At 41.6% G+C, this 18858-nt stretch overlaps 1 protein-coding gene across 5 annotated transcripts in view; it reads right to left on the bottom strand.

Annotated features, from left to right (window-relative positions):
- BCLAF1 (BCL2 associated transcription factor 1) overlaps positions 1-18158 on the bottom strand; it is a 47244-nt gene extending 29086 nt beyond the window's left edge. For 4 of the 5 annotated variants that reach the window (XM_018556945.1, XM_018556943.1, XM_018556942.1 and 1 more), the window contains exons 1-5: positions 18038-18158; positions 14925-15839; positions 11191-11826; positions 10932-11101; positions 1227-1332 (exon numbers count right to left, since the gene is read on the bottom strand). In XM_018556945.1, coding sequence (XP_018412447.1) covers positions 1227-1332; positions 10932-11101; positions 11191-11826; positions 14925-15839; positions 18038-18135 — 1925 coding nt within the window. In that variant the 5' untranslated portion in view covers positions 18136-18158. The remainder of the gene's footprint in view (positions 1-1226; positions 1333-10931; positions 11102-11190; positions 11827-14924; positions 15840-18037) is intronic. The other variant, XM_018556944.1, reaches the window with a different exon arrangement.
- Between the last annotated feature and the right edge of the window lie 700 nt (positions 18159-18858).

Raw genomic sequence — 18858 nt, forward strand, 5'->3', positions numbered from 1 at the left:
GTGTATGTCTAACGTACACAAGAAGGCTGCTTTTAGTACTACAAAACAGTATGGTTATTCGATAGCTTTTCTGTAGAAGCTCAGGTGATGTGACCCCATTTTTCGAAAGATTTCTTCTGCACACTTTAAGTCTGATACTAAAGCAGTTCACATGTGTGCATGCCTCTACTGCTGCATTTTTCAAAGGAAGATTATTCAAAAAACAAACAATCAAGGGAGCCAAAAATCAGCATTTTAGAATAAGCTTTTTAGCACAATTTAGCCTATTTCCCATCAATGTATTTTGTATACTTGGGAGTCCAGCTTTAAAAAAAAAAAATACACCCTTACAAACATCTAAAACTACTTCCTGTGCTTCCAAAAACACCTCACACCCAAAAAAAATATTTGGGATCCTCAAAATATGTCACTACAATCCTATATGCATGGTGGACATTGTGTTAAGGCAGGATTTACGTCATCACATCAGCAAGGAGAACAGTGAGCAACACAGTATTTAGATCATCAAATCTTTCAGTTCTCCTGACACTAGCAGTCCAAGGCAGCAGTGCCTTGGATCTCACAGTGCAAATATACAGCTATGAGGCTTAAAAGGAGAACTATGGGGTCAGGGCTTTTCCCCATAGTTCTCCTAAGAGTAACGGGAGGACACAAACTAGCCTCCTCCCGTCACCCAAAGCTCAGTATACCGCGAGCTACAGCTCGCGGTATACCGAGACGCCGCAGCCGGGACGGATCCCAACTCTACTGTCTGGATCCACCCAGCTGCGTGACAGCTGGCTCTGCCTATCTAGAGGCAGAGCCAGCTGTACCGGCCCCCTACCCCGTCCGTTCCTCCACTCAGCGCTGGAGGATCGGACAGGGGAGGTATGCTTGCAGGGAGCCATGAGCGACAGTCACGGCTCCCTGCAGAGACAGAATCAAGAAGTGAGCGAGCGATGGTATGTATTCACTCACTTCCCGATCTATTGAGCCGACATGTGACAGTTTCATTGTCACAGGTCGGCTAGAACTATGAGGCTGAGTGATTTTCACTCGCCTCATAGTTCTCCTTTAAGACACAAGAGTGCCTAGACACTCTGCTATGTTTTAGGTGGAATTCAAGATAAAATTAAAATTTTCAGGGTACTGCTTAGACACAATTAACACTTGTATGTTCTCTATACCATAGTAAATCTTCACTTTGAGTTCATTACCACTTCAATGAGAATAGGTACATCACATACCTGTGTATCTCAGGACTTTTTGGATGGCCTACACGCTCCTCTGTGACATTCTGATATTCTGCAAACCTCTCATTAAGGGTCTTTCCTTCACCTTTGAAGTAATGCTCTGTTGGGTGTAGAGGAGAGATACTACCCCATTAGTTACCACCCCTTAAGCACAAAGTCACATTCCTCAAAATAAAAAAACCAGCACACAAAAAAGGAAAACAAAAAACATATGAAATCATGCAGCAGTCACCTCAGGTTTGAATGTTTGGCATACCAGAATAAATAGGCCTTACTTAAAAGGAGAATTATGGGGTACACCTTATTTGCATTTTTAGCTTCTCAATGATACAGGAGTATCATGCAATGTACTCCTGTAATCAAAAATGCACCATAAGTTTAAAAATCAATGTAATATATTGTGGGAGGGGCCAAGCTCTGTGCTGAGAAGCAATACCAATAATATTGTCAGGATCCTCCTCAGCAGCTTGTAGGAGTTGTTGTGCATTCATGAGAACCTGTGGAGGTGCAGCAGTTCAGGGCAGATCCTATCAAAGTTTATTCAGGTCAGGTCACAGGTGTACAAACACTTGCACATCCATTCCGCAGTCTTTTGTTCCCCTCTCCCCTCCACACTGCTGTCCCCAGATACAAATACACATCGTCACTAAGACAGTCCATTCAGCTTTGTCCTCTCTCCCTCCATGATGTTGTCCTGGGACATAAAAAGGGAGAAGAGATAAAGACAGCAGAGTGGAGGGCAAGGACAAAGCTGAACTGACTGTCCTTTTGCCGATATGGTATGTGCATTGTCTGGACACAGCAGCGTGGAAACGACAAACTGCAGGATGGATGCGCAAGTGTTCATAGACCTGCGACAGGATGTGCCCTGAGCTGCTGCACCTCCACAGGTTCTCATGAACGCGCAGCAGCTCCTACAAGCTGCTGTCCCTCAATGGCAGAGGAGGATCCCGACAATATTATTGGTATTGCTTCTCAGCACAGAGCTTAGACCCGCCCACAGCATATTACATTGAATTGTAAGCTTATGGTGCATTTTTGATTACAGGAGTACATTGCAAAATGTACTACTGCATCATTAGGAAGCTTAAAATGCAAAAAAAAGGTGTACCCATTGCTCTCTTATATTTCATGTTTACTTAACAAGAACCCCGTTTGCAGAGCTATCAGACAATTGGCTAGGTTCCATGTGAAAAAGACCAAGTTGCAGTAAAAGAGGCACACAAAAAATTTAATAAAACTACATACCAAAAAAAAAACAAAAAATACAAAAATAAACCAATTGTTAGACCACAAAAAGATAAACAAATTATACGTTTTATATATTGTAAGCTCCCGTTAATTCTAGTTCAGTAAAGCAGGCTAAAGAGCACTTGGTTACTGCACTGTGACCCATTAACTAGGCCCAATATAATGAACAGACTGAACCTGATGGGTAGTTTTTGTCACAACAAGCAAGATAGATTTAAAATGCTACCGGTAGCAGAGAGAGCCCATGTTGAAAACAATCTTCAGTAGGAACTGCTAGGTCATTTCCTGCCTTTTATAAAATCTTGAGTGTGAGTGGGCCATTATGGTTATCCTCCCCACACAAACATATCCTTTTCATCCTAACCATCATAAGCAATTACTTAAAGGAAACCTTTCTTGATATATGGAGGCTTTAACGGTTACATCTTACTCTGCAAATTCCAGTTTCCTGGCTGTTATATTTACCTTCTTACTTTAATGTGTGTCCCTTTCCTGGAACAACCATGTAGATGAGCAACTCAAACCTTTCTAAACCTAGTTGGATAGTGTACTAGCATCTTCAAGAGGGGGCTGACAATGGCAGCCTCCATGTCTCTTAGGAAAGGTTTACTTTAAGGGAAAGCTGTAATGGGATAAAATACATCAGCTTAGAGGGTTGACCTTCTTGAAAATGACAGCTGCCTGGCTGTCATGCCTCCATGGCTTCAGCACTGATTTAGTAACCCCAAATAAACCAACAGTAATTTAAGCAAATATTACATCTGGAGGATTATCAAGAAAGCCAGGCATCTAGCAGTTTCAGAAATAGGTTAGCAATCATTCAATATACTGAAAGTAGAAAAAAAACTTTCTCAACTGTTTCTCCGTCTCCTTCAATCATAAATAGTGATGGAAAATATTGGCCAAAAGCTGCTTAAAGTGACCTTGTCGCCAATCTAGAATCCCAAATTAAGCTGTTACCTGTAAAGGAGAGACTGAATATTCAGATCTCCTGCTGCCCTTGCCACTGAACACTGCTCCAATCAATAGCAATATTCCCTTTGGAAAATCAACATATGCAGATTGTCGGCTTCCTGGGTCCCCTGTAGATCTCAAATTGGTTCCTCCTGCTGACTTTAGGACAGTTATGTGTAGGTCAGCAGGAAAAACCGCGACATCAGCCAAGGACCCAGGAGATCGACACTCCAGCAGAGTTCAGTGGACCATTTCTACTGATCAAAATGCTTGTAGTGCTTTGGGCAGCAGCAGAGTTAATTGATCTATCTCTTCCTTAAAGGGAACCGCTTAATTTGTGTTGGATCAGCAACAGGGTCACATTCCAGTAACTCTGTGCTCATTTTTAAAGTGCTAAAGAAGCCAAAATATATAGAAAACACACACAATTGTCCCAAACCTACAAGAATATTACACACATTTCTAGGGTCACTTTAACGTGATAAATAGCACATACTGAAAACAGTAGACTTGCATAACTTGCAGAGCGCCCAGGAGCCACTAACTGCAGAGAACTTTGTTATGCAAACCTCTGCCATTTCCTGTGGTCAGGAGCTCAGTCTCTCCCACTTATCCTTTAACCCCTTCGTGACTGACGACGTACAGTGTACGTCGCCAGCATCGGGGCTGTTTAAACAGACTCCCGGCGACTTTTGCCGCCGGGACTCTGTTTAAACTTGTAGAGCCGACTGTCGGCTTTACAACACCATCTATTAGAGTCACAGCAAGGCATAGAAAGATGTGGGCCAAAGTTCTTATACATAGTACTGGTTAAAAAATGCATAACAGAATCCCCTGAGTTTTGGGCCCTTTAAGGAGCTGTAAGTTGCGCAAGCATACTTGCAGATAACTGGTTTTCTGCTTTCTATGTCTGCACTTGTGACCACAAAGTTACTTTGCATTTGACTAAATATTTTGTAGTTGACATACCAATGCTGAGGGTAAGGAAAATACATACTTTTAATATTCAAGAATTTAGTAAAGACATGAGTTAAGGATTGACACTAGCAATGGCACAGAAGGCATCAAATGCCTACCCCTTTACCTGTATGCTGCTCAACATTTAACTTTTTTTTGGAGACATTTCCACTCTAGTCACAGTGACCACAGGTACAGTAAAATAAGGGGGAATCTTCCCAGTGGGTTACAATATCAACACAGCGTTGTGACCTATAATTGCAGGGTGTTTAAATGACAGGGGTGGTGACATTTTGGCTCCTCTGAACCACAAAAGGACTCCTTCAGGCAATAGTGACAGATTACAAATTAAGCTGTCACTATTGCCTGCTGGAGTCCTTTGTGGCTCCAAAAACACAACTTCTTTTTATACGATTATAAAGCTCAAGACGAGATTTAGTCTTGTGATGATGCCCTGCTCATCTTCCCAGTGGGGACACAGGAATACCTTACCTGACAGATGTTTCAACCCTTCTGCAATATATCCAAAACAAAAAAATAAAAGCATTTTCTGGAAACGTACAGTATCTGAAATGATATCCGTACTTTCAAAACATATACGCTCTTCATGCATTTGGCTCTGGGGTTGTCATCATGGCCTTACTACTTTGTGCATCACCTACTCAGAACATGGATGCAGTTATTGAAGTCTGAACTCACATCCTAGTTGCTTGCTCCCGGTTAGTGATTTACTAGATAGTATAGATAGGATTAGAGCGCCAGAACTTTTAGACTTACAAAATGCCCTCACAAGTTCACTCTAGTTCACATTTGTTACACCAGACATGCAAGATTAGGTTGTAGCTTAAAAGGCAACCTTTCCTAAAAGAAATATGGAGGATGCCACTGCTGACCTCTCCTTCTAAAATGCAAGCTCCCTTGCTGTCATGCTGATCCACTGGCTTCAATACTTTGGAGTCACTGACCCGGATAAAAGTATGCTGATCAAGAACGTTGGAGTAAAAAAAAAAAAATCAGAAGCTCTTGATCTGGGATTATGACTGAAAATACTGAAGCAAGAAGATCGCTAACATCTGCAGTGTTTAGCAGAGAGAACTCTTCAGCAAAGCGCAGCCACCACTCAGCGGTCAGCTTTTAATGAGCGAAACTTAATTAAAAGCTGAATCAGGGTCACGGTGTTGAGAAATGTTGTGGTTAGCCCCTAAGTGTCCCAAATCCCTTATCTAAGCAGTATACCTTTCAACTTGATGTGCAAGCATGTGTTGTGTTTAAAACACAGATATACTGACAATCCCTTTGCTATCCACACAGTAAATGTTATTGTTCAACAAAAAATTAAAATAAAAATACATTTTTGTACTATTCATGTTATTAAAAGTCTAAAAATAAGAACAAAGACTTGGTTCAATGCAGAAGACACAATCATGAACTATGAAAAACAAAATGTGAAGCAAGCTTTCCTCTTTCAGATAATACAAACAGCTTTTTCCACTTACCGCCCAGCATCCAGCAAATGCCTCAATATCAAGTAATACACCTGGAAAAAGCCACTAAAAGGCTAGTGCTTCAAGCTTAATTCCAGTATACTCAGGAAATATTTGGAGCTAGCAATTCAGAATTTTTGGCCATTTTGCATTTTTTGCATCAGCAACAGTATACTTTATTTGGTTATATTGTGCCATTTCAAAATATTTTCCAGGACCTAGTCATAATGAAAAAGAAATCAACACTGGGCACTTCTAGGTCACGGTCAACAAAATGGATTATATTCACAAACAAAATAACAGTGAATAAGAAGTGCGACTACCCCAGTTCATTTAGGCAGCAAACTATTTCTCTGGACCACCATTCTTTTTAGTGCGGTAATCCAAAGCAAGCAGCAATCACTTTACTAAGGTCAAACCAGACTCTCACTGTTCGCTTTGGGTTTTCCACAATTTTATTGAGTACACAAGTAACATTTGAGAGTGTTTTGATGCAATATTAGGCTAGAAAGTCCAAGGTCCAATTGAACTTTTTGTTTAAATCAGCTAAATATGTTTCAGGTGTGCCAAAACAAAAAAAAAAGAAGGTGTTAAAGTCTAATGCTGGGCACACACCTTACAACCATCGCAAGACTTTAGTCTTGCGATGGTTGTAAGGTAATTAAAAAAAAACGTACGATCTGCCTATCTTGGACAGGCAGATTGTACTTGGGATGATCGCAAGCCGGCCCCGCTGAGGGGCAGGCTTCCGATGACCGCAATAATGAACGGGCAGTGTGCGCTTGCGCACACCGGCCCGTGCGGCTTTTAACTTGCAAACATGCCACAAACCAGCCGAAAATCGTACGATTTTTGAACATGTTCCTAAGATAAAAGTCGTGCGACCTTACAGTACGATTATCACAAGGTGTGTGGGCACCTTAAAGGGAAATCCCGCGATCGTACGATAATCGCAAGGTATATGGAAGCCGTGCAACCGTTTTTACTGTACGGTCGCACGTCTTTTGTCGAACCAGCATGCTAGAAAACCCGCCGCGAATCGTACGATTGTCGGCGGGTTTCTAGCCTGCTCGTTCGACAACTGCGGAACGGGCCGGTGTGCGCACACGCACACTGCCCGTTCAGCATTGCGGTCATCGGAAGCCTGCCCCTCAGCGGGGCGGCCTTTCGATGATCGCAAGTACGATCTGCCTGTCCAAGATGGGCAGATCGTACAAGCTTATAATAAGCTTACGACCATCGCAAGACAAAAGTCTTGCGAAGGTCGCAAGGTGTATGGGCACCTTTAGGGTGCCCATACACTTTTTAAGGAGCCAGCCGTAATTCGCAGTGGCGCTGCTGTCGGCACCCTTTTGGCCGGAATCGCTTGATCAGCTGATAGGAGCTGGCCAGAACATCTTTGTACAATCAGAGCCGACAGCCAATGAGCCGCCGGCACCGTTGGGGCATTCCGACAGTGGCAGCTGTTAGAACACAATGCACACAGCGGGATTCATTTATCGACACACTCCTAAGTGTTTGAGGTATCTTCTCTATTTTTTTCATTCAGCCCACGGGATGAACGAGAAAATAGTGCAGTGCATGGCCAGGCTTAGTTTGTTTTAAGAAAGTAGCCACATCCTGAGCAGAAAAACCTGTCCCTGCCAGCATGGTGCAGATGAGGACCATTGCTTTCTGTGTGGAAGTAGTCTCTCTGTAGGTCAGACCTAAAGCTCTCCATTCAGCAGGGAGGATAAGGTTTGCCTGCTGGCAGTGCTTTAAGTTTAAATTGGCAAGCTCTGCAGGGACCTGCAGTATCAGTCGGTGTTCTCATTAAGGCCCGGTTCACACCTGGGCATTTTGTAGCGCGTTCCTACGCTCTGCAAAATGCTCAAACACCGAAATTCCATTATTTCCTATGGGTATGGTTCACACCTGGGCGTATTACAGGCCGTATGAACGTGCTACAAAACACCCTACGCCCAAAGAAGTACAGGAGCTTCTTTGGGGCGTTTTTGTCACGCGTTTCCATTGGGATACAGCCAAGTAGCCCTTTTTTTTACAGCGAATCGCGGGACAAACGCGCATATTCGATACGCCTAGGTGTGAACCCAGCCTAAGAGCTGTGGTTACCTCTGGAAATTGGATATGAACAGTGCTTTAAGGGCTTCAACAAAGCTGTTTGAAGCAGGCACAAAGCTTTGCAAATGCTTGGCTAAAGCTTGCTGTACACACAGTTCTCACACAACCTAAAGCTTGTATGTACAAGCCCTAAGACTTTAAGCACCTTTGGTTTCAGGCACCTTGAATGTAATTAGCCGATTTAAAACTAAAAATTTCAAATTGAGCTTTAAATAAGCAGTTACTAAGGAAGTAAGGCTGATCCAAAATATGAATGGTTTTACTACATTCTGCATGTGTGTTGCAGGTCTAAGGCATTAAAGCCAGAAGCTTTTTCAGCATTTTGTTAAGGTGGTTAACAATGGTAGCCTCCATATTTCTATCATGACAGGTGTACTTTAAACTGCAGAGCATCTATGGAAGTCAAAGGCAAAATGGCTTTGAAAAATTGGGAGAAATGTCCCCTGGTGCAGCGCTAGCACTGAGGTGAGGGTGTGGGAGTAAGAGCAAAATGGCTGCCTGTTCCAAATAATAACTACAGCTTAAACACTGCCATGTGGAACCTGTAACTTTTATCCGACTACTATTAATATAAAACTGTACAGATGCTGCCACAGCTTCAGTATTTTCAGAGTCACTGACCAAGTATGCAGATTAGGAGCTCCGAGTTTCCTGATGTATGTTTGTTCCAGGCTAGTTAATAAAAGTAATAAAGCTATTGGAACAACAGGACAACCAGGCAACTACCATTTAGGAGGTAAACAATGGCAGCCTTCATATAGTTCTGTGAAAGACGACTAAAAAAGTGCCAGGCAATTGTCTCAAAAGATATGAGCAGCCAATAGGTTTTGTGGGTCATCCGGGATTAAACAAAAGGATAGCGGGACACTGGCAGCCCCTGTAGACAATCCTATTTCTCAGGCAGGACTGGAAATTCTTGGTGTGAAAAGATCTTTACCAGCAGTTCAGCATTTGTAAAGTAAGCTTATTGTCGCCATTACCTGGCGCTCTTTTTTTAGTCGTCTTTTACATGGATTTTGCATTCTGGGCATCCCCTCCCTCTGGAAGGGCCCCCTGTTTGGTGAAGAGCTGCTGGAACATCAGGCATCAGGCCCTAATATGGCTCCTATTCCACTAGAGAAAGGTCGTGATCCAGCACTTCTCACCGACTCACCCTTCCACAGTTCTAAGCAGTTTAAAGATGCTTTAGTAAACATGTTTACTTTAAGTGGAAACCATTTAATCCAATGTTTGCAAAAGAAACACTAATAATATCATAAAATCTTTACAGTCCTCACACATAAAAATCGTGTGTCCTGGACGATGTTTTGTGCAGCCGATATCTCACTTTTGATCTTTTAAGCAAGGGGTGTCAAAAAGGATAGAAAGTTTAATTAGCTAATCTAAATCCAATGGTAACCGTCACATTCATAATTTGTAGGTTATTTCGTCTTTGTTATTCCATGGTTAAAGAGTACAGCACAATAAGATTTTACTAGATCTGCATACAAGTCTGAAAAGATTTTAGAACTAAAAAAAAACAAAAAAAAACAAAGCAGGCTACTACTGACTTTCCACAGCCGTCGTACTCGGGGAAAACAGCTTATTCGATTTCAGAATAAAGCCTTATTGTCTATTGCATTATTGTCTAAACGATAGTCTCCAAAGTGTAAAAACCTAACATCAATATGGGACCTGGTGTTTCCTCTATCAGATAAAAGAGAAACATTAAATACATTTTGGCTAATTAACAAACTGTTAAAGTTAGGGGAAGGGAGTGTATGCCACTTACTGGAGTTTTCCATTTGGTTTACAATTTACAGTTTCACCGAGAGCCATAATATAGCTATTGCGGTACATTCGGCAGTCCTGACACACTATACCTTACACAGCAGATGTCACGTCATTTGCCTGCCCCTCTTCTCCATTAGTCCAATTACAAAACATTTTGCATTCTGTGAAACCATGCAGAAAATCTAAAGCATTCGGTGAATGAGCTGGAGAGAGGAGGAGCGGGCAGTGTGACTGCTGTGATAGAGCCGTATCCCTTCTGATGGAGCACCAGTGTATAGCAATGTATACCAGACTCCGTGAACTAGTAAGATGTAAACAAAAGACAGATCCAGGAGGTGGAATACACCTCCTTGCACTTAACTTCTTGTAAGCCAGTAAGATTTTGAACTGCTTCATATTTTTCTAGAGTTCTTCTTCAAGCACTGTTTATCCTCAAATTGCTGAACATTAAATTATAAAATTAATTCTAGTCATAATGTTAATTCATGTGATGTAAAAACTTATACACTTCTAAATGTATAGTATCATTAGGTAATTGGATTTGCAGCGCAGAGAAGTCTATTAGTAAATCTGGAGAACATTTATGAAGCAACTTTCCTACCACCCGTTACCGGAAATGCCAGTTATTAAACATGTCCCAGATGTATATAATAACAAGCATTCTTCTGAACTGATCACAATAGATCATTTAAATCAGAACAAAGCATTTCAGAAAGCAGCCCCTCACAGTGCATCAAGATATATACACTTACATTTTGCAGTATATTACAGATGTTCAGTAATGTCCTAAATATGGCAGCCGAAGACATTGCAGCACTACCGATATATGAATGAAGTGTCATACATATGATTGGCTGATTAGCAATTTGTGTTATCAAGCAATTGAACAGGTGTACCTAATAAAGTGGCCGGTGAGTATATGCTACCGCAAACAGGAGCCCCACTCCCTTAAAGCAACTGGGCAAGGGCTCTAAGAGTGGGAAGGCAACATCCGAGTACTGGTGGGCAAGTATATCTTACTGGGAAAGAGGTGCAGGCTTCTGAATGGGCCAAGTGACAGTCTCTCCAAGAGAAAATTCATAAATATACCATTATCTGCTACCAAGGTTAGCATGAAAATGTTTTAAGACATTAATATTGTGATAAATAAGCTGCTTACCTTTGACGAACTGTACTAATGCCACAACATGGTAGATAAATGATTCAGGAGAGGTTTTGCTGGAGAAGGGCACCTTCATATGGTCAAAGATGGATCTGAAATCTTTCTGTCTCTTGACTGAATGTACAAGAGTACTGGCTAGCAGGCGATCATTAGCCAGAGTTGATGGCCTTTATAAAGGGCAAAACAAAAAATAATTCTTAGCTTCTTACTAATCAAGGTAAAAATCTGTCTACCTATAAAATGTAATTCTCATTACCTGGCATCATCAAGGGGTACAGTTGTTATCCGGAGCTTGACCTCAGGGCGGTTAGACTCTGTTGCTATCATCCTGATTCTAAGTGGACTTTCCTCCCTTAATAATACATTTTCCTTCACTTCATCGCTTTGCTGTAATGGAAGTTTATAACTAAAGGGATCTTTTATCATCTTTTCAGATTTAATTGGCTCAGGTGATTTAGAATCTTTTTTAGCTGAAGGCCTATCAATATCTCGATCATCATCTTTATGTTTGTCTTTAGAAGACACTTTATGACCCTTACTTTCCCTACTCTTTTCCCCTTCTTTAGTAACCTTTGTCTGAGTCTTGGACTTATATTTTGCCCCTTCCTCCTCAGAAATCCAATGGGATGCAGAAGAAAAACCTTTGCCTTGATCAGCTAGCACAGCCTTCCTGAACTGCCTATAATCCTCCACTTCCTCTTCATTTTCAGAAGTAGCTAAGAATGGAGTTTTATCAGGCTCTTTTTCAAATAAATAGTCCAAAGCATCAGAACTACCCCAGCTTCTGGATGGTTCCGTTTTAGACTTCTCTAATGCCTTTTCCTTTTGGCTGTCTTTCTCTCTAACATTTACTCGTTCAATAGGAAATAACCTATGCTCTTCATCTGTATACCTGTAGATTTAAAATAAGATCATGTTTATTAGCACCTTTATTAGACAATTAGAATAATGACAACTTAAATATTTAAAAGTCAAACCCCCACCACAAAAAAAAAAAAAAAGTATTTTTCACTTACTTGAAAAATCCTTTCCTTGGTGTACATTTCAGTACATGGGATCAGAATCCTAGACCATGGGTTATATGCAGCTGTTTACAAGAGATTTGGACATTGGCAAACAATGCTTTAAGGAAAGCCCTAATATAAATTTCTCTGACTCCCAACCCAGCAAGCCTCAGTTCTGCAGCAAGCAATAAGGAATTAAAAGAACAGAGGGTAGGATCTGCATCCTGTAATGTACTACAATAAAAAAAAAATCCTATTTTGTTAATCGTACATGACACAGGATAAGCCCCTTAGGTCACTGGATATCCAAAACGCATTCTTTTGAGTTGGTGGCCAAGACAGCAAACAAAAGCTAACAGGCCCAAGTAATGGGTCAAAAGAGGACTGGTTAAGCTCAGATAGAAGCATCTTACACTCAAATCAGATTAGGCCTAAACATTCACCGTGCAAACAAAAAAACTTAACAACTAGGGATATATATATATAAGACAGCAGGGTGTCCCCTAATAGGACCTTCTAGAATAACAGAGGATAAAATTGTAGAAAAGAATCTGTAGCTGAGAGGTAGAATAACACAGCATGTACCATATCCACACAGTAGAGAGACATTTTCCTAGAATGTATTCAGAGCAGGACACAGAGAGGGAGGAATAATCTCCAGGTTGAGGTAACCACACTGGGAAGGAAAGCAAACTTATCCCTGTGCAACACTAGGAAGGGTTTTTTACAGGATAAAGATGTTAACTTACCACAGAGGAAGGCAACCTTGTAAGGGTAGACAGGGCAAATATCCTTAATTTCAAAGGGCGGCTACTGAAAATGTTGAAAGAACCAGGTTGGGATTACACTGTGTGACTGGGGAGTGTACAAGGAGAGCAATGTGAGCACCACACTGCACAAAGGCTTTCACCAAGTTGCCTTTGGAAAAGCATAGCTAGGGATGAAATTTGACCCTTGGAGATACTCAAAGCCAAAAGCTGGTCCAGACCAAATTGAAGGCAGAATTCATCCAACAGAGTACTTCCTGGGATGGAACTTCCTAGTCCCAAACCATGAAAAGCAGTGCTGGTCGTTAGGAGCATAGCAATGACTGAATCCAATAGGCCCGTGTGCCTCAGGACCCAAGCTTAAACAGCTAATCAGTTAAAACCAGTGACCAAGAAACAGGATGGTGAACCAGTCTCTGGGACAGATCTGGATCCAGGATGGACTACGGAAAGTCAAGGAAGGCGCTTCAGAAGCGGAAAAAGACATAGATCAGGTGGAACTAATCCCACAGATTTACTAGCCTGTCCACTGCAAAGGCCAAGTAATCACAGGAACCTTTGAGAATCTATAGATCAAGAGTGGAATGCAAGAGTGGGTCCTTACAGCTTTCTTTGCAACACCTTAAGACAGCTGCATATAACCCATGGTCTATAACTCTGATCCCGCGAAGTACAATTAAGAAAAAAAATTGCCTTTAATCCAGTCTCACACTCCCCACCAGTTCCAGTTGCGATTTCCAGCCTGCCTAAACCACTCTTCAAGCTGGTCTTAAACTAACATCATTATCATGCCTACACAGGATCAGGATTGGACGTCGCTACTATTAGGCATCAGGGTGTGGAAATTTTTAAATAAACTACTTGTCCAAGGACTAATGCAGGGCCCAATCCACTTGTCCCTCATGAAAATCTACTTGTGATAAAAAAAATAAAATAAAAAAAATAAAAAAATAAAAACTTTTCCCCAAAACGGTATTTAACTGTGCTAAGAATGGGCAAATTAAATTTAAAATCCATAGCGCAAGGCTGCGCTGGACCGCAGTATTGGGTACAAATAGCACACCCATACCGGCGAAGGAGTGACGCTACCCTTTACTGCACATTATGCGTGATAGAGAGGACTGCAGCCTGGTTACCACAATATGGCACACAGCAGAATGGGGGCAGGGGGCAACACACACACCTATGCCTGTGTTTATTTGCATGCAGATGGCAGGGGAGGTGGGTTCGATTTTACCTTTTTTTTAAAAAAAATTTCCTTTTTAAAATCACTTTTTTTTCCCCCCACGCAACTTTATTGCTATAAAACAGGGGGCTTACAAAGCCCTATGTGATAGCTTTTGGAGACAGGTTCTCTTTATGGAGCCTGCCATCCAATACAGTAGAGCACAGCATTGTGCTTGATCTCCTGTGCAGCAATCCTGTCTCGCTGATCACACAGATCAGAGAATGGACATTCTCTGGTCTTCTCCCCACTCTCCATCCTGAAGTAATTTGCCGGGGACCCCGAAAACCACAGCAGGGAGGTGAGGGACAAGCAGCCTGCTACAAGTGATCTGAGCGGCTGTATAGCCACCCGGGTCACTTGTACAAAACGAGTGGTGGCTTTCCCTGCACTACATTTAGCCCTGCTTACCCACAGCATGATTTTCGGCAGGTTTTCCAGCGTGCTCGGAAGACAAAAGTCGTGCGACCTTACAGTAGAAGCAGTCGCATGCTGCCCATACACCTGCCGATTATCGCATGATCGCGGGATCACCCACGATTATCTTACGATAATCGGCAGGTGTATGGACACCTTAAGAAAGATAGAATGGAATAGGCAGAGCTAGGAGATAAATCAGACTTTACTACATGCACATGTGCCATCAGCATCACGTAGACAATGTGAGAGCAGAGTTTTTGCCTTCATCAGTGCATTGTGGAGCTTATCCAATCAGCAGGTTACAGTTGGGCAGGGAGAAGACATCATTCCTTAACTAGCAGAGAAAGTAATGTTGTTCTCCTAGCTGTGCTGATTGGTAGATATACAATTTACAAAAACAGCTAGACAGATATTGTTTGGTAGGATAAGAATGTGTATTTTGAATGTTTACAGGTGATTGCCTAGAGTTCAGCTTTAAAAATTACCCTACTATGAAAAGTCCCATAATCCTAATATTACATCCATGACAAAATATTCTTTGAGGAATCATAACCAGCTGATTAATATTTCTCACCTTTTAGGTATCTTTGTACCTTTAGCAGTCCCTTGTTCTTCTTCATCAGCATAATGCGAGTAGTGGGAGTGCCCCTCATCACGTAAAGGATGCTGAGATAGCACAGTCTTTGCTGGACTCTTTTGAGAAGGGATGTCAAGTGGGCTATTCTGGGAAGGGCTGTATCGTGTCGAACTATTGCCAGCAGACCCAGAGACTGATCTTTCAGGGCTGTGAGCAATGGAATGTGAATTCTGAGACAAGGTATCCTTACCTGAGTGTACTATACTCAGGATTGGACAGTCAGACTGAGAGGAGCTCTGACTGGGTGGTGAGGCCACCAGGGATGGACTGCTAGGAGACCGCGGACTGTTATCATAGGCAGATAGTCCTGCCCAGCTCTCACCATGCAAATCAAGTTCTTTGCCAAGCTCATCTATTGGTTCGGAGGGGTCAAATGCATCTTTATGCTCATCACCCGATTTATCATTGGGGGGACTTTCTGATTTGTCAGCCCCTTCATTTTTTTGTCTGGCTTTCTCTTCAGATGTACGAGGTTTTGCCACTGGTGACTTGCTATAGCGGGAAGAAGAACGAGAAGTTGATGACCTTGGTGACTGTGAGGACTTGTAAGATCTATGGGATCGGCTTCTAGATCTTTGAGATGATGCAGATCTCCGTTTTGGACTTCTGGAGCGAGACCGGCCACGCCGAGGACTTCGTGAATACCTACGGTTCCATCCTGGCCTGTAACCACCACGATGATATCTACCACCTCCTCCTTGGTAATAACCTCTTACTCTTCCCCTAAAGCCATAGGGGCGCCTCATTCCTCTATTATTTCTATAATCTCTACGGAAATCTCTGTTGTAATCTCTGTTGTAAACCCTTTCTCTGCTCCGTGATCGGGAATATGTTCTTGACCGAGATCTGGAACTTAAAAGTTAAATAACAAATCTTTATTTTTCCATTTAGAAGGCAACAAATCCAAATGACATGTATAACTTTAGTCAAACACCCTTTTGGCTATTCACACCATGTCTATTGAGCCATGCTGGTTTGAACCCATTCACACTGAGCGATTTGTAGCAAGATTTCCGCTCAAAAACGAAGCTCAATGTAGCTCGTCCAATGCATTTCAATGGAGGTGTTCACATCTTACAGCTCAATGTTGCCTGTAGCTCAATCTTGTCGCTCGAACATGATCTATTTTGTGCAATTTGGCACCAATATGCTTTGATAGACTGCCAAAAGAAGCACTACGTTGCGTGACAAAATGTGCACTGTAGCTCAAGGTCACTCAGCTCAAAATCAAGAGCTGAAAAATAACTTTTTTATGTAGCTCAGAGTGAATGGGGTCTCAATTGCAGTGATTGTGTGGTAGAAGGGAGCAAAGACTCTAGATAACAGGTGCCTGAATTTGCTCGTTTAACCCCTTCATGACTGAGGCCCTTTTTTCCATTTTTGCACCCATGTTATATTCCAAAGCACCCCAAAAGCCTAAACAATAGCCAGGGAGGGGATGTGAAGGAATGAGCTGGAATCATTAGAGTACTGACTCCTGTTTGCTCTTGGATTTTTAGGGTTCTAGGGTACTCTTTACATTAAATAAGAATGCAGGTACACAACTGGATATGCCTGTGTTTTCATCTAGCAGCTGATTCACAAACTTTCACACAGATAAAAAGGTTTTCTTGGAAACCAACTTCAGCCAATATTTTCTTTTGCTTTGCACAGAACAGAGAAGAAACAATTCAGATTTTTCATTTCTATTATGTATCCCCTTTGGGGAGAGTTTCCCTCACTTTCTGGTGGGACAAGAAATGATGGGGAAATCTCCACAAACTGTAACAAAACAGTTAGAAATGCTGCCAGGCTAATCCTGATCTTCCTGTCCATAAAACAAATGTCAAATCCGTTTAGGTAATTGGATCATAAAGTATGGCACAGTAAATATAAAAGTGAAAGCCATTACACAAATGACTTTAATGACCATGGCAGGTATGAAAGCCTGAGAAAACAAGTGCAGACATTTCTCATCACTGAATGCTTTTAGAGACAAACTGCTAAGTGGTTTCATTCTCCAGGATCTACCAAAATAAATGAAATATTTTTAGATTAGGTGCTTAGGGCTCCCAACTAATGATATTTTCATAAATCGATTAGCTGGCCGATTAAACAAATACAATCCTTAATTTAAAATAAAATACACAAATGCAGTGTTACAAAGTTTACTTCAGACTAAAACTGCATGCACAATGTTTGGCAATAGCACTGCACTGGACAGCACAGCAGTGCAGTACCGTGCGGGTGATCACAGTGTGGATGGGAGGCGTGTTTGGGGTGTCATTGAAATAAATGGCACTGCAACACACCTCCCACAGGAGAATTTGTCAGGCCGAAACCTAAAATGACTTTTCACTACCCTTTATAATTTCTTATAATTGTATTGTAAGCACAATGGCACTTGAATAGCTTCAGCCAGGGAAGGCAAGCTGCCCACAGACGGCAGCTGAATATAATTACAGCAGGTAGTGGGCTGTGCAATAGCAAGTCTGCTAATGGACATTTCAATTGCAATGGCCAATAACAGACTTGCTATTGCACCCGCACACGGATTGCTGTGCCCTCCTCCCAGCATGGAGGAGAGAGCTAGGGGATCCAGCCAACTAATCGATGAGAATAGTTCACAACTATTCTCATAACCAATTAGTTGGTAGCAGCCCTAATAGTGACCCTGTCACTACACTAAAAGGTCAAAAGTTAAATAGGTCCAGCCTGTTAAAGACTATATACGTACTATGAATATCAGCTACTCTCACCGTACACTGCGATTCCTCCTGCTGGCATGTACATCACTAGAGGACATACATGCTGTCAGCAGGAACCACAGCATGTGGTGGGGATCGCAGGTATGACATGCCTGGAAGTGTCAAATACCTGCTGTGCCTGGGATTAACAAAACAGCAAGGTATCAACATATATAAAAAGCAAAGTACATAGCCTCTTTAAAATGCTGGGCCTATTTGACTCTGTAGTAACAGGGTGACTTTAATGTCTACCCAAAAGCTAGTGGGAAAATATATCCTCTATACTCCCTTGCTAGAATGTAAATGAAGCCCAGATTTAGTTACCTGTATCTTTTCTTCCTGGAATGCGACCTTGATCGAGAAGATGACGGCGAACGAGATTTCGATCTTGAAGAATGGGACCTTGAATTCGATCTCCCCATTTTTTCAAATACTGAAACAACCTGACCATGCAATCAACAGAGACCACAAGTTTACATCACTTGTCTCATCAGAACAGTGGATGCAACTTAACTTTACACAATGCTTTGCAAATACAATGCGACAGACAAGAGTAACTGTTAAAATGTCTGTTTTTCTTCTCTCATTTGTGCTATTCCCTTTTGTGATCCCCTCGAGTCTGAACTACGGTACTGTAAGACCACTGTGGGGAAATTTCTCCTACAACAGTCCAATTATATTAGAGCTACTGTCGTATTATTATTAAACAATAATAATAATACAAAAATAAAAAAAAATTGATGGCAAATAAAAACGATCACATGCATGAGGTTTTGCAGATCCAATTCAATCAAACGCAATGGGCTTGAAACATATGTCGACACCATGAAACCTAATGCTTAACTGTACAAGTGTCAACGTTTTCCCATTGTATGTTTATATTATTTATGTACAAATGCAAACAAAGATTACAAAGCAGTAGTCAAACCGTTTCTAGCATATATTTATGTAAAATTATGGATAGAAGAAGCTTTTACATGTAAAGGACACATTTCAAAATGGTTTGCTTTAACTTACCTTTTATAGCTTGACTTGTATGTTTACTTATATATTGAAAATAATCTGTAAAAATAAATATAGTAATAAGACCAATCTCCACAATACATTTTTATTCATTCTGCATTGAAAATGTTGCTTCTTTTACA

Source organism: Nanorana parkeri, unplaced genomic scaffold (assembly GCF_000935625.1).
Source record: "Nanorana parkeri isolate BGI_ZX_2015 unplaced genomic scaffold, ASM93562v1 scaffold259, whole genome shotgun sequence".
Taxonomy (NCBI): Eukaryota; Metazoa; Chordata; class Amphibia; order Anura; family Dicroglossidae; genus Nanorana; species Nanorana parkeri.